This window comes from Aedes albopictus, unplaced genomic scaffold, assembly GCF_035046485.1.
Source record: "Aedes albopictus strain Foshan unplaced genomic scaffold, AalbF5 HiC_scaffold_169, whole genome shotgun sequence".
NCBI lineage: Eukaryota > Metazoa > Arthropoda > Insecta > Diptera > Culicidae > Aedes > Aedes albopictus.
Genome location: NW_026916946.1, coordinates 11338 through 27460, shown reverse-complemented (window position 1 = coordinate 27460; position 16123 = coordinate 11338). Strand labels below are relative to the sequence as shown.

Here is a 16123-nt window from a genome sequence, read left to right as displayed (position 1 = left end):
AATAACTTTTGGTGGACAGTTTGGGACTGTTGACAAACCGGTTTTGTCTGGTCGTATAAGGCAATCCATGACGACATATCGCGATGGGGGTGACAGCTAATGCTCTGCAATGCTCTGCAATGATCGGCCAGTTCTCCAGATTGCTGACTTGTGAAAACCTTTTTGAAACGTCCTAGGTTGTGTGTAGGGCCCATATAGCCGAGGCGGTAAACGCACGGGTATTCAGCATGACCATGCTGAGGGTGACGGGTTCGATTCCCGGTCGGTCCAGGATCTTTTCGTAAAGGAAATTTCCTTGACTTCCTTTGACATAGAGTATCTTCGTGCCTGCCACACGATATACACATGCAAAATGGTCATTGGCAGAGGAAGCTCTCAGTTAATAACTGTGGAAGTGCTCATTGAACACTGAAGCTGAGAAGCAGGCTTTGTCCCAGTGAGGACGTTACGCCAAGAAGAAGAAGAAGAGAAGAAGAAGGTTGTGCGTAGTTCGAGTATCAGGAATACTCTCGAGTCCCTTTGATCCTCGCAGAGAGTTACGGCAAGGTGATGGTCTTTCGTACTTGCTGTTGAACATGACATTAGAGGGTGTAATAAGGAGAGCGGAGCTCAACACGAGTGGTACGATTTCACGAAGTCTGTTCAACTGCTTGGTTTCGCTGATGATACTGATATTATAACTCGCAAATTTGAGGCAATGCCGGAATCGTATATCCGACTAGAGAATGAAGACAAAGTACATGATAACAAAAGCTTGCAACAAAGGGTTATTACCACGGTTGAAGAATTCATGTACTTGAGATCACTGATGACCGCCAAAATTGACACCAGTAGAGAAATTGGCAGGAAAGTGAGCTTACTTTGAATTCCACAGAACTCTATGATCGAACAAAGTTCGCTGTCACACGAAAGAATCTATCTCCAAAATATGATTAGATCGGTAGTCCTCAATGGGCACGAAACATGGACCATATGTGTAGAGAACCAATGCGCCCTTTGAGTTTTCGAACGGTAGGTGTTACGCACTCGGTCGCAGATGGAAGACGTAAAAATAACATTTCTAATAGTATTTATATTTTTTGTAAAATTGGATCCGCTAGCTCCACAATATAGTTTAAACAACTGTGCTGAAAATACGAACTGTTTAGTGTACAAGAAAAATAATTACAACTTACGTGAATTAATCACAACTTTATGAAACAACTGACATCATCGCGAATGCCCGCTATAGCTGTTTGACTCCATTCCATGCGATACATGGAAATATGTCTACGAACAACACAAGTCAAACACATGGAAATTCAAACCAGTACTAATACTACGGCAACGAAAGCAAACAAAAATAGTCACTGGTGTCTGATCGCTTATTTCAGTCACACTTCAATACATTTGGGAATAACGTCTCGAAAGTATAAACATCCAGTGACTACATATCCGCAACATTACGAAATAGTTCTGACTGTGAGTTTCACAACTTGTAGAGCTCGATATATACAAACGACTTGAAGCCAAAGTTAGTCTCATTCAAGCGTTTGACCTGGAGGAAATCAATCACGGTAGTTCGTCAAGTTCGTCCGAAGCCGTCGTCATGGAGGAGCAGGAAGAAGATTTGGATTTTGGATTTGGCCTGTTCGATGATTATCCCGAAGTCAAACCTTGCCGGAAGCGTATAGATGAGTTTGAAAGTACGGGACAACGGAGTTTGGGAGATTCGACGACTAACATTTATCAACCGGTCAAGGGAGGAACCTATCTGCATTGTGCTATAAGGAAGGGTAACCAGGAACTGATAGATAAGTATTTGCGTGGCTATCGAGACGACTTCGATAAGATAAAGTGCTATTTGGCGGAGAAGTACCAATGGAATGCGGAGGACAAAATTTGGCTGAGAAAATATAATTTGATCGCGGTGGGTGAGGAACAAGGTAAGATTTGTAAGGAGTTGGAACAGAGCTCGGTGAAGGATGATGACTTGGAGAACGCTGTTTTCGTTGTCTTGCAAACAGCGATTGATGGTGAAGAAGTGGCAATCATTCATCCAGACACCAGTAATCGATTGAAATTGTGCAAAACGGTCCGAGAGCTTCTGCCAAATGGGGTTTTATCCTGGAGCTACACTGGCGCGCAGAAGGAACCGTATCAAAAAGGGGAAACTTTCGTAGAACTTGCAGCGTCATTGGGAAAGAACAGCATTATCTCGCAGTTGTGTGAACTAGGGGCACCACTGAGTATACCAGATCATTGCCCGTTATTGGCTGCATGTTCAACATTTCGAAAGGACACGATCCGCTGGCTTCTCACTGAGCATTTTGACCATTTCGACTGCACACAGAGAAACTCATATCAAATGAATGCCTTCTTAGCTCTCATGCAGAAAAATGACGCCCAGATCATTGATTACGTACTGAAGAAAATGATTAACTATCGACAGAAGTACTTTAATGAGAGCGAGTCGGAAGCGTTTGAGAAAATATTCCACTACGAAAACCCGGAACTCAGTTGCTTGTCCAGCCTAACTCATTTGAGGAATGGGCCATTGCGAGACCAAGTAGAAGAATACATCGTACACTATAAGCTAGACCTGTCGTATCAATGGGAGAACGTTACCATCCTCGTCTGCTTAATGTGCAGGAACATAGCTGTAGAATACTGCTGGTCGGAGATCCGCAAGAATCCCAACTTATTGGGATTGATAGCGTACGGCGAAACCACAGTGCTGCACGAGTTCATTCGTATAAAAAAGTTGCAGGTTTTGCCGGAAATCTACCAGTCACATCCAGAGATAAAACAGATCTTCGAAAATGAACGAGGCATCAACTTGCTGAGGGAGATGCTTTTCTCAAAGTGCCTCGAATCAGCTGAGTTCATCATGGAAAACCATAAAGATTTTCTGCTGGATAATTTGGACCAAGTGAGGAAAAACGTAGCACTTTGCAGCTACAATACGAAGGAGTTCTACGAAGACCATGCCGAGCTACTAACAAAGCATTTTCCAATGCTGGCAGGTGAAATTGAGGAAGCAAGAAGGAGGGATCCCGACATTTATCCAGGATATGGTAAGTTATTATCTTTTTAAGGGGTGTAGCAATGGGGTACGGTTGATCTACTTATATCATCTAGTTTACTACAACTAAAGATATTTTAATTTTCATAAATTCCCTGTCTATAAAATGTGTTATAATCTCATCTATAACTCAAAATTTTTGAAATTTTCAAGTATGTAGACATGTTTTTGAGACAAGAACATGTCTACATACTTGAAAATTTCGATCTACCGTCAAATGGGATAACTTGCAACACTTTTCTACTTTGAAACGATATCATTGAAAATCTCAACATTTGAAACATCGTGTACACTAATTACCACGAGTAGAACATTATGCAGCACTTGATTACCTAAAATACGTTGTCATCTAATCAGGAAGTGCAAAATACATGCTTGTTGCAAGTTACCCCATCTGTTGGGTAACTTGCAACACATGACATGAAGCTAAATTAGCTACCATTAAACTGCACTCACGTTCTAATACTTGGTCATATTATAAGTTTTTGATGTAATGCAAGAAAATGCATTGAAAAGATGTACACAAACCAACTGAAGAATAATTTTGCATAAAAGGGTTGGTAATTATTACAAGCGAAAGGATATCGTATACATACTTTAAATTGATAGAAGTTCGTATCGTGTCTAACACCAAGCCCCGGAAACCCCAGCCACACTTTCCTAATCTTTTTATCAATCTGTAGAAGTGCTTTGTACATTGTGGTATTCTTTTTACGATTTCAGATCTTGAAGTAGCTTTCCACAAATTCAATTTGGAGTTCGAAGAATCATTAGTGAAGGCAAAAGACGAAACTCAACCACTGAGCACGATCAGGGGCCTTAAAGGACTAACGCTACTTCATTACACCGTTGACAAAGACAACAAAACCTGGTTCGTACAGTTGCTGGAATCGGGTTGTGACATTGACGCGCTAGACGACGAAGGTAATCTACCGATCCATTACGTTCGAAGCCTGGAGATGTTCAACCTCATCCTCGATAAACACCCCGATGGCCCATCATTGGTTCATCGGACCAACTCCGACGGTTTCACGGTTCTGCACAAGGTTTGCTCTCTACGAATGGAACGGAAACCCTTGAGCGCCTTACTAGAAAAAGTCATCGAGTGTGGTGCAGATGTAAATCAGCTTACGACATATGGTGACTCCGCAGCTTTCATGATTGGAAGCTGCACTGGATTGGACATCCTTAGGAAGCACAACATTGACCTGGAAGTCGTTAACGATGAAGGAGACAATGCGCTAGACCGTCATATCTGCAACCGGAATGTCTGCATGGGCAATGTGCTCTTGCCATTGATGCACAAAATGCCTTCTTTCAAAGATCACGCTCACAAATATTTAGCACCTTTCCTGGCATCAAATCGGGACTTCTTCAGTTGTGACTATCAGCCCTTCCTGGAAGAAAACCCCGAGACCACCAAGATCATATTCGATTCCCTCTTCAAACACTCCCGAGAGGAAGCTTCTCGTCTGTTTGGTCGAGCCTGTGGTAGTGCCCACATATTCATCACGGAAAAGTTCCTCGAATTCGACTACGATTTGGATTATAACTACAAAGATGACTACGATTACACGCCCATAATTGGATTGTGCAGCTACATGGAACGCCCGAACGTCCACTTGATGCGACAGTTACTCAGGAAAGGAGTTGATCTGGAGCATCGTAACCATTGGGGTCGTAACGCATTGCTGGTTCTGGTTCACGGCTTCCGGTCCGCCAGGTGGTACGGTCACGATGTTGGATCTGTGCAGCTTCTGTTGGATCACGGAGCGCAGATCAACGGGACGGATAGCGATGGAAACACGTCCTTGCATTATGCCTTCACGAACGAAGATTGGGAATTGGTGGAGATGCTGGTGACAAACGGCGCGGATTTATCGATGAAGAATAAAGAAGGAAAGACGCCGCTGGAAGTGACCTCGTATATGGGTCAGGAGTTGTTCAAATTTATGAAGTAATCTGATTGCGTCTGTGATAATAAGTATTTTTAAAATGCTTTTTAATTATTTCGTTGTGATATAGGAAAAAAAAAAAATTCAAATACATTTTAAAAGCTGTGTTTTTATATGAACACAATTTGTTTGAATAAAATGATTGAAGTGCAATACGTTTATATTTTTATATCTTTCATTTCCCTTATTCTTTCTTGAATACTTGGTGGGCTGCAATTCGCTCGGTAAGTCTATGCAGGATGAAGCATCTCTCTCCACTGGATGAGGTTTTGTGCCAATCGCTTCTAGTCCCCTTGAAAGTTGAGTGCTCCAAGGTCCTCATGCACCTGCGAAAAGCCATCCTGTGTGAGGCTTGCCTCGAAATCGCCGTCCTCTCTCTGGTTCTCTACTAATGTGATGTAATAGGCCCAACTAAGTTTGTCGTTTTTTATGTACGTTAACCGAGAACTAAAACCAAAGAATCCACCACGGTGATTCTGGATATTTCGGATTTAACATTGTCGATACACGAACTCGAGTTGAATTATTTATTCATGAATACAAGGGAGAATAACATGTGAAGAGACATGAAATATTAAGGGTTCGCAGTTCTTCGAAAACAATTAGACTCGTATATTTTAATTCGTCATTAGGGTGACCAATTTCCAAATAGAATGGTCCTAAAAATCAAGGTTTTCGAAAACTAAAAATTTCAAAAAATCATAACTTTTGAACCAGTTAACTGATTATACATTGTTTATTTTTGTTTGAAAGCTATTGAGCTCCAGTTTTCAGAAAAAATACGTTGAATGGGCCAAATTGTGGTTTTGTACAACAAATATGCAAATATATTAGTTTTTTCACGTTTTCAAGATCTCGGTACCAAAAAGGTACTCTGGTTTTATATTTTTATAAAAAAAATCAGAAAATTTGGCGTAAGATATACAAAAATCAGAAATGTATGTTTGTTAGTTTTTGAGATATGATTTTTTTGAATATCGAGAGTCATATATTTTTATACTAGCTGCTCTGAAATTGCCTAATATTGTAAAACTTCATAAAACTATGCCTGGTTTTGCTTTTTTTTTAGTGATTTCGGGTCTTTTTGGTATCTATACATGTTTAAAAATTCAAAATATAATCAAATTAGGAAAAAAAATGTATGGAAAAAATTGCTCTTTTATTTTCAAAAAATCATATCTCAAAAAGCAAAAAAAAAACATACATATCTGATTTTTTGATAGGGTCTTGCACCATTTGGGCAGGTGTACCTATTTTGGGCACTTGCCGCTATAACTAAGTCAATTTCAAATAGATTGATTTGAGTGTTTGTATAGAACAAGATACTGTACGTGCCTAACTCAATCGGTTTGAATTTGACTTAGTTATGGCGGCAAGTGCCCCAAATAGGTACACCTGCTCAAATGGTACAAGACCCTATGTTACGCTAAATTTCCTGAATTTTTTGATAAAAATATAAACCCAGAGTACAACTTTGGTCCCGAGACCTTAAAAAAGTGAAAAAAAAAACGAATATATATTTGTATATTTGTTGCACAAAAACACAATTTGGCTCATTTAACGTATTTTTTTCCTGAAAACAAGAATTCAATAGCATTCAAACAAAAAAGAGGTATAAAATCGGTTAATTGGTCCAAAAGATATTATTATTTTTAAATTTTTTAGTTTTCGAAGAACTTGATTTTTAGGACCATTATATCTGAAAATTGGTCACCCTAATGACGAAATAAAAAAAATACGAATCTAATTATTTTGGAAGAGCTTTGAACCCACCAGGTTGCACCATATCATTTTTCTATGGAATAACTGCATTTATTAGCTTGACAATATACCTATTTTTATACCCTTGGTATAGCTCGTGAATACGGATTCCCGAATAACTTACCTTACCGATCAGGCTAGGCCGGGGTGGCCTCTGCTGTACATCAGGTATCAGAAGGCCGGCTCCAGAGGCATGTTATCCTCCATTTGGGACATTTGTGCCGCACTCTGCATAGGGCCCGCAGATCGTCCTCCACTTGATCGACCCACCAAGCTCGCTGCGCACTACGTCTTCTTATACCGGTCGGATGACTCTCGAAAACCATTTTAGTCGGATTGCTATCCGACATCCTGTGACCCGTCCCTGTGACGTGACCCGTCCACCGTAGCCTCCAGATTTTCGCGATGTGGACGATGGTTGGTTCTCTCAGCAGCTGATGCAGCTCGTGGTTCATCCGCCTTCTCCAAGTCCCGTCCCGTTATCCGGGAATCCGTATTCGTGCATAATCTGCCATAGCTGTTCTCGATCGATTGTATTATACGCCGATTTGAAATCGATGATCAAATGATGTATGGGCACGTTGTATTCGCGGCATTTCTGCAACACCTGGCGGATGGCGAACATCTGATTCGTTGTAGCGCGTTCACCCATGAATCCAGCCTGATATTGCCCCATGAACTGTCTTGCAAACGGTGATAGACGGCTGCGTAAAATTCTAGAAAGTACCTTGTAGGCAGTGCTCAGTAGTGTGATCGCGCGGTAGTTCCCGCAATGCAACTTGTTGCCCTTTTTGTAGATGGGACACACGATACCTTCCATCCACTCCTTCGGTAATACTGTGTAGTGCTCTCACCAGTGCTTCTCCAGCGTATTTCAGTAACTCGCTTGAAAGTTGATCTGCTTCAACGGCTTTGTTGTTTTTTCAACCGGCTAGCCTCCTCTCCCATCTCTTGGAGGTTAGGGGCTGGAAATCATTCGTCCTGCGCACGTACTCATAGATCTGTTACCGCACCACCTTCGGTGCTTGCAACGTTGCCATTGAAGTGCTCATCGTAATGCTGCCACACCTCTCGACCACCTCACGCTCGCTTGTGAGAATATTCCCGTGATTATCTCTGCAAACGTCGGGCGTCGGCTTGTGGCACCAAGCCTCTGCGTGAGCGGTTCAGCCTTCCGTGTGTCCTTAGCACGGTAGAGCATTTTTATCGCTTCGCGATCTCGTTCTTCCTTCTGGCGCTTCTTGATTTGGAAGACTGAGTTCTGCCTGTTGCGCGCCTGTCTGTAACGTGCCTCATTCGCTCTCGTACGGTGTGGCAGCATTCTCGCCCATGCTGCATTCTTCTCTTTTTTGACTGTTCACATACGCCGTCGTACCAGTTGTTTCTGATATTCGGAGTCGCGAAGCCTAGTGCTGTAGCCGAGGTACTACCTATGGCGGATCGGATGTTCCTCCAGTCATCTTCAAGTGTAGCTGCGCCCAGTTGCTCTTCCGTTGCATTAATAGGGCCACTGCTAACTGCTGCTCGTAGTCTTGAGCCACTTCACGTTACGCAGCTGCTAGATGTTTAGCCGTGGCGTTCGACTTCTACGCGTGGTAATAATTGTAAACAGCGACTAAGTTGTGATCCGAATCTATATTCGCACTGTGGTATGTGCGGACACTGATTATATTCGAGAAGAATTTACCGTCGATTAAAACGTGGTCGATTTCATTTTCTGTTTGATGGGCGGGTGATCTCTAGGTGGCTTTGTGGATATCTTTGCGGGGGAAGAAGGTGCTTCTGCTTCCGACTGCAAAGTTTACGCATCGCTGGACGTTATCATTCGATACGGCGAGCAGGCTGTTTCGTCCGATTACCGGTCTGTACATTTCCTCCCTTCCTACCTGCGCGTTCATGTCGCCGACAATGATTTTCACGTCACGCGGCGAGCAACCATCGTATGTTTGCTCTAACTGCGCGTAGAACGCTTCTTTCTCTTCATCAGGTCTCCCCTCATGTAGACAGTGGACGTTGATGATGCTGTTGTTGAAGAATCGGCCCTTAACTCTCAACATGCACATCATTGTGTTGATCGGCTATCACCCGATCACACGTTGTCGCATCTTTCCCAACACTATAAATCCTGTTCCCAGTTCATTGGTGGTGCCACAGCTTTGGTAGAAGGTAGCCGCTCGATGCTCGCTTTTCCACACTTTTTGTCCAGTCCAACAAAGCTCCTGCAACGCCACGATGTCAAAGTTTCGGGGATGTATTGCTTTTTTTTGCACCGTATTCGACCCCCTGCAGAATTTTTTTGTCACACCACAATATGTTCCCACCAGTTTCAGCATACATTGGTTGGTTTCGCTGCTAGAAATTTTAAGCGTCGGTTACACTTTTTGGGTGGTGCATGGAATAATCGGTTTGTTTACTTGCTACTTTCTTTGGTGTTTGACGTGTGAACAAATATTTCAGATGATTGAACATTTGTACGGTAATCTATAAAGCAAAGCAAGATGCAATAATTCGTCGTAGATTATCCTGTCACATCCTGCGAAACCAAGTAACTTACAATTCCATGTTCCACGTTTCCAATCGTAGTCTGTATTTCGTCGCGTGGGTCTTTGCCGATTGTATCGAGTCGTATTTTCTCCTATGTTATTCGCAATGGGGATTTTTACGGGTGGCTTATTGGGTCTACGCCAAAACTCCTGTCTCGCCGGAGGGCCATCGTACCAGTTCTGTTGACCGCCCCAACCAATACTGGGACGACCACGCTGATGGGGCTACCACCTTAGAAACAGCTGGGCGTGCTGCAGCTTTTCTTACTCAGCCGCTGCACACTGGGGCAGAACTGAAAATACGTGGAAAAAACCTCTAGTTCGTCGAGATGTCAAGATACTCATTTGGTGTCTTCAGAGAAAATATTTCTATGGACATGGTCGATATTCTGAGCGGTAGGTATTTTTTCTTACGTTATTCGCATAAAAGTCCTGTAAGTCATTTTGGCCAAATTACATTTTAGCGATATGGTGTCTTCGGCAAAGTTGTTCGGTTGTCTATGCTAACGTTTATATTAAAATGTTGTAAGAAGAAAATGAAGCTTATCTATTGTATTTTGTAGGAAAATTACAAAATTTGTAGTTTTTAAATCTTTAACCCTTTGGAGCCGAATAATTTCGCCACTGCTGCCGCAACCTCGCTGGGCTCGAATACGTTTGTTATGCTCTGTTTCATCGCCGGGGTCATATTGACCCCTCCGGCTCCAAAGCGTTAAGATAAAATTTTGATCTGGTTGTGTAATTCATGCCATTTTCTACTGCACAAACCAATTATCGTCGTTACTTGCAAATTTCACAGTATATGGGCTGGTATTTCCACAAGGAACATACTTCCACAGACAAACAGACGTAACTTTTAGAGGAAATTCATCAAACACTTTTGCCCGGGTCTTTTTCATGAGCACACTGCCACCTGTTGGTGGAACCGCGCGCCACACTGTCGGCCTTGATGGATTTCGATTTAACGCGTTTCTGACATGCACACTACCAGAGAAGAAAAGGTCATCTCCCGAGTCAGAAATTGATAAATATTTTATGCTGTTGGTCGCGACACCTAGCGGTTGAAGTCACATTTTTTACACGGAAAATTTCAACCGTGTTGACACGAATAAGCAAAGTATTTCGGAGGCAGGTACACCAACTCAAAAACTGATTCGCAAAAAAAAATGTGTTTAACTAGAATGTATTTGCAATTGCAAAAAACATCTTTGGTACGTGTACCATATTATTGCAATAGTGGTCGAAACAACAATTGATATGCTCTCAATGAAACAAAATTTCGAAGAATAAGATAATTTATCATCGATATGACGTCATTTGTTCATTAATTTTGATATACCTGAAATAATCAATACACTTTGATCCATGCAGTTGTTTGGCGTTTATACACGATGAAAACGAAATGGGCAGTAACAAAGTAAATCGAGTCGATTTTTCACGCCTAAAATTTATCACTTTTCGTGTGTTCGGTTTGTTCTGAGATGCCCTTCTCTTTTCTGACACTACTACACAAATTGCCTGTAATTTTCGTTTGCATCATTCAGCAACGTGTACACTGGCAAACGTCAAAGCGATCGAACACTACCACCTCTGGTGGGACGATCGCGCAAATCAAATGCAATTTAAAATGATCGTTAAATGCATGTGCCAAGCCGTTTTGAAAAGTGCTACATATGTATGTCTGGTTAAACTTCTATTCATCAAAGATATGCTCAAAACAAGTTACGACATTGAACTCTTGACAAATATGGTTTACAAGACCATAATCAACGTATTGCCTCATTGTCCATTCACGTTATATTAAAAGCATAATTTTATTCACAGTATTTTTTTTTATGAAAAAATATTTACTGGGATCGTTTTTTTTATCTACAATTCCCTTCAAGTGGCTCAACATAATTCATACCGGAACCTGCATTATTTTTGGAAATACTAGCAGGCGAACTCCTCCTTATAAATCTAAAATTAAACAGTTTTCACGAAAGAACCACTAAAAACCATATGTATTATGAAACTATAGATGTAATTCTATGATCACAAAAAAATAGAGTTAACTCAGTTTAGTTGAAAAATATCTTAAGATATTTCACATCATTAAAACACATCCAACAAATTTCGTCAGCAAACGTCCATACAGCTTTCAAGCCACGATTTTTCATATTGCTTTGCGTCAAATCACTGGTTTCTTGTATACCAATACTATTCGTATAGTATCCTTCTCGTATGCGTATTTGCTGAACTAAAGTTAATGCGAAAACATTTTTTTTTACCTTAAGAAGGTTTGAAAACCTTTGATTTTCCATAAAATCCTTCAAAGGTTTACCATTGCTATATTGGTAATTTTATAACACCCATGGAATATTTTACCTCCCTTAATTAACAATCATAAGACCTTAAACGATTCAATACTGCGTAATTGGTGGATTTGGCAATTTTAAATTCATACACAAATCTTGAATCTGACGATGATTAGCCTTTGTTCAATTTGTGCAGAAAAAACTGGCACTATTTATGAATTCTGATCAATAGCTCATCTAAAAAAAATAAAAAACAGAAAATTTTATATTTTTCCTACAAACAAATTTAGATAGGCTTCAATTGCTTCTGACAACACTTTTTTTTCCAAGTGAAACCGTTTTTGATCTGCAGCCGGTTGGAAGTGTACCGATTCTAAAGTGCGCAGGCTTTACTTTTCTAGAAAGTTTCATTGAAATCGGAAAGTATCTGCTAACATCTTTTTGAAGATTTCATCAATTGTTCATGAATGAAAAGGAATGTTTGTTTTCCAACTTTGCTGTTCTTCTTCTAATATTTGATAAATGATAATTATTCTTCACGTGTGAAATTTGGTCAGTGGCATTAAGTGATATTATAAAGATTTCACTTATTTCAAAATTTTATTCAAGGTAATTCAAAATTTACATGGTATGTTTATATCTCCCTGAGAAAAAGTAATACATGTTTGTAATAAAAACTGCTTAATTCACGAAGCTCATTGCATAAACTGGAAAATGTGTCGATTCTTATCCGAAGTCATTTCCAACGGAATTTTTCCTTCACTATTCTTCGAAAGAACATCTGCGCCGTGTCCTAGCAATAGCTCCGCCAACTCCCAGTTTTCATCTCTGAAGGCGTAATGCAAAGCCGTGTTGCCGTCTTCATCTGTGCTGTTGATCGGTGCCCCGTGTTCCAGCAGAAGCCGTACTGATTCAGCATCATGGCAATTTCGGTCACCTGGTCTCATTCCACTCGACAGCACCAACAGTGCCGTTTTTCCTTTTTGGTTTCGATGTTCCAAGTTTACGCCTTTGATGAGCAGCTGCCGCATCAAGTTATTGTTGGGACACTGCGAGTAGCCGCACAGCGCCATGATGGGTGTGGAACCGTCGTCACTAATGAAGTTGTAATCCAAGTCGTACTCGAACTCAAGGAATTTTTCTACAAGGAACGTATTTGCGGAGTAGCAGGATTGGAAAAACACCCGGGACGCTTCTTCTGCGGAGTATTCGAAAAGCGAATCAAACATGGCTTTTGTGACTTCCGGGTTTTCCTCAAAGAAAGATTGAAAGTAGTAACTGAAGCTACCCTGGTTGTATGACAAAAACCTTTGCAAGTATTTGGGTGCGTGGTCTTTGAAGGAAGACAGTTTGGTCATAATTGGCAGGAGCGCTTGAGCCATGCAGCCATTGAAACGCAAATGATAGCTCAGAGCGTTGTCGCCGGCATTGTTTACCACTTCGAAGTCAATGTTGTATTTCTGGAGGACTTCTAGCCCTGCGGGACCTCCGATCATGAAAAGGGGGGATTCTCCTAGTTTTGTTAACTGGTTTACATTAGCACCACATTCGATTACCTTTTCTAACAGAGCACTGAAACGCTCTTTGTTCAGCCGTAGAGAGCAAACCTTATGAAGAACTGTATGGCCATAGTTGTTGGTGCGGTGAACCAAGGCTGTTCCATCGGGGTGTTTCTCGATGATGAGATTGAACATCTCTAGGCTTCGAACAAAATGGATCGGTAGATTTCCTTCGTCATCCGTCGCATTAATGTCACAACCCGATTCCAGCAGGTGGACGAACCATAACTTGTTGTCTTTGTCCACTGCATAATGGAGTAGCGTAAGACCTAGTATACCTCTGATGGCACTGAGTGATTGAGTTTCGTCTTTGGCTATGATTGTAGATTCAGTGAATTCCAAATTGAAATCCCTGAATTCCTTCTGGTGATCTGTAAATGAATTAAATGGTAAGTAAATTGCAATGCTCGGATTTAAAAAAAAAAAGAACTCACAGTGTTCAGCGGTTCGCTCTTTTGCCTTTTCTCTTGCCTCAGAAATCTCCGTAGCGTACATCGGAAAATGTTTCACCAATAAATCACCATTCTTCTCATAAAAATCCGTGTTGTACTGGTAATTGCTCAGCAACACATTTTTTCTTAGTGAATCCAAATCCTTGGACAGAAACTGCGCATGGTTTTCCAAGATAAACGCTGCCAAATCAACTTTATGGTAGATAAGCATGTCCTTCAGCAGATTAATCCCACGGTCATTTTCGAAGAATTCCTTCACCTCTGGATGCGATTGATAGATTTCTGGCAAAACATCTACCTTTCCCATTCGAATAAGCCCCTGCAGTACAGTGTCTCCATTGCAGTCTACCATACCTAGCAACTTGGGTTTTTTGCGGATTTCTGACCAACAGTAGTCTACAGCTACATCCCTGCGCATCAAATCAAGAAGAATAGTAATCCGCTGCCACTGATAGGACAAATCCAGTTTGTAATGTGAAACGTATTCTCCCATTTTATCCAGTATAGGTCCATCTCTTGCAAGACCTACACTTGAGAGGCTGCTCGCTTTATCTTCATAGTGGAATATATTCTGGAATGCTTCCGATTCGGTTTCATTGTAATTCTTTTGCCGGTAAAGTATCATCTTTTTCAATACAAAATCCATCATTTCAACATCACCTTCCTGAACGAGAACCAAGAATGCATTAATGTTGTACGAGTTTCTCTGAGTGCAATCGAAATGGTCAAAGTGTTCAGTGAGCAACCAGCGAATCGAATCCTTGCAAACTGTCGAACACGCGGCCATCAAAGGGCAGTGATCCGGTAGGCTGAGATCTGCTCCAAGCTCATACAACTGCGACATGACGTTGATCCTCCCCTGGGCAGCTGCTACTTCTATGAAAGTTTCATCCCCTTCATTTGTAACTTGCAGAACACTGGTGTAATTCCACGACAGAATTCCATTGGGCAGCAGCTCTCTTACCATTTTGAATATTCCCAGCCGATTATTGCCATCTGGATGAATAACTGCCACATCTTCGCCATCTATCGGTGTTGTTAAAATAACAAATACGGCTATTTCCAAATCACCGTCCTTCATTGAACTCCTTTCTAGCTCCTTACATGTTCTGCCTTGCTGCTCATCAACCGCGATCATGTTATACTTCCGAAGCCAAACTCTGTCATCTGGATTCCATTTGTACTTTACAGATAAATAGTCCTTGATTTTGTCGAAATCAGCCTGATATCTAGCAATATACTTCTCTGTAGCACTTTGGTCGCCTCTCCGGATGGCACGATGCAGGTATGTTTCGCCATCCACCAGTTGATAAACACTTGCCGGTTCCGGCTGCTCCTGCATGTTTTCTGTCCGGTCGTTAACAATTATTAACAAGATCGAAATCAGCACAACTAACAAAACGGCCCGACAGAGCAAGCTCATATTTTTAAGACAGGTTCGTTCATGACTGCTGTACAAATGTAAGGCGCTTTATCTTTTTGTACGATGCCATTGAAATTCAACCGAAACGCATACACTTGTGCGCGATATTTTATGTAGAGAGTTATGCTGACTGAAGTTATGTTGATAGATATTAAACAAAGCTTATATAAAACATTCACAAATGTAGAATTTAGGATGAGCCCAATAATGTATCTGTATATGAATGACACACCACATAGGAAATTTTTAATTGTATATGAGTGAACTTTCAAGTGTGTTGCGATGTAACTGTCGTTGTATCTGACAGCTTGTCAAATCCCCATGTAATGTAATAAACAGAGCTTACAGTTCAGTCTCGTAATTCACCTTGCCACTTCCTTAACGCCCTCCTCAATTTTTCACATGTCTCTCTCGAAATTTACACGATTTTTAGCTAGATTTTGTTACGCTTCTTCTTCTTTTTTATTGTTATTTTTAAAATTTTATTTATTCAATTATTCAGTATATAACTTGTATTTTTATCTTAATACTAACATTTTTTTTTCAACTGGGAAGAGAACAATTTCTTCTTCACGAATTGTCTAAACGTTGGAAAATTCTGTGGAAAACTCTTTCCAGTTCACATTTTTTGGATTCCTGACAAAATTTTCTTTCATTTTTTATAAAAAAAAACTTTATATCTAGGATGCTTCGTCATTGAGTTATGATTTTTCAAAGTAAGTAGTGTCAGGGGAAAACAAAAAACCTCCACCTGAGTTTTCCGGGAAAATAGGCAACCCTGATTTTTTTTCACGCCTTCAGCTGGTAGGCACTGAACTTTCCAATACAGTAGACGTTCGATAACTGCAACATGTTTACGTTTCACTTAGCGAACGAAAATTCGATACCGCCAGTCGGGGTGACATTGGGCCTGCGGGGTAACTTTGGGCCAAAAATCAAGAAAGATGTTTCGTTCAAAATACTAAAATTTATCAAAGTGATTATCATAAAGTGGATGGTATACGGTAAATATAACTTGCGTTCACCATCCAATGTAGAAAAAAGTTACATTTAGTCAATTTTCTATTAA

General features: G+C 40.8%; 2 protein-coding genes across 2 annotated transcripts; one reads left to right on the top strand and one right to left on the bottom strand.

Moving 5' to 3' along the window:
* Positions 1-1339: 1339 nt before the first annotated feature.
* LOC115269854 (uncharacterized) lies at positions 1340-5093 on the top strand. The gene is made up of 3 exons (XM_062843357.1): positions 1340-1461; positions 1519-3056; positions 3788-5093. The coding sequence occupies exons 2-3, from the start codon at positions 1589-1591 to the stop codon at positions 5023-5025; spliced, it is 2706 nt and encodes a 901-aa protein (XP_062699341.1). The 5' UTR covers positions 1340-1461; positions 1519-1588; the 3' UTR covers positions 5026-5093.
* A 7108-nt stretch (positions 5094-12201) lies between these two features.
* On the bottom strand, positions 12202-15115 carry LOC109424258 (uncharacterized). The gene is made up of 2 exons (XM_019699342.3): positions 13614-15115; positions 12202-13550 (listed from the first exon to the last, which is right to left on the bottom strand). The coding sequence occupies exons 1-2, from the start codon at positions 15052-15054 to the stop codon at positions 12316-12318; spliced, it is 2676 nt and encodes an 891-aa protein (XP_019554887.3). The 5' UTR covers positions 15055-15115; the 3' UTR covers positions 12202-12315.
* Between the last annotated feature and the right edge of the window lie 1008 nt (positions 15116-16123).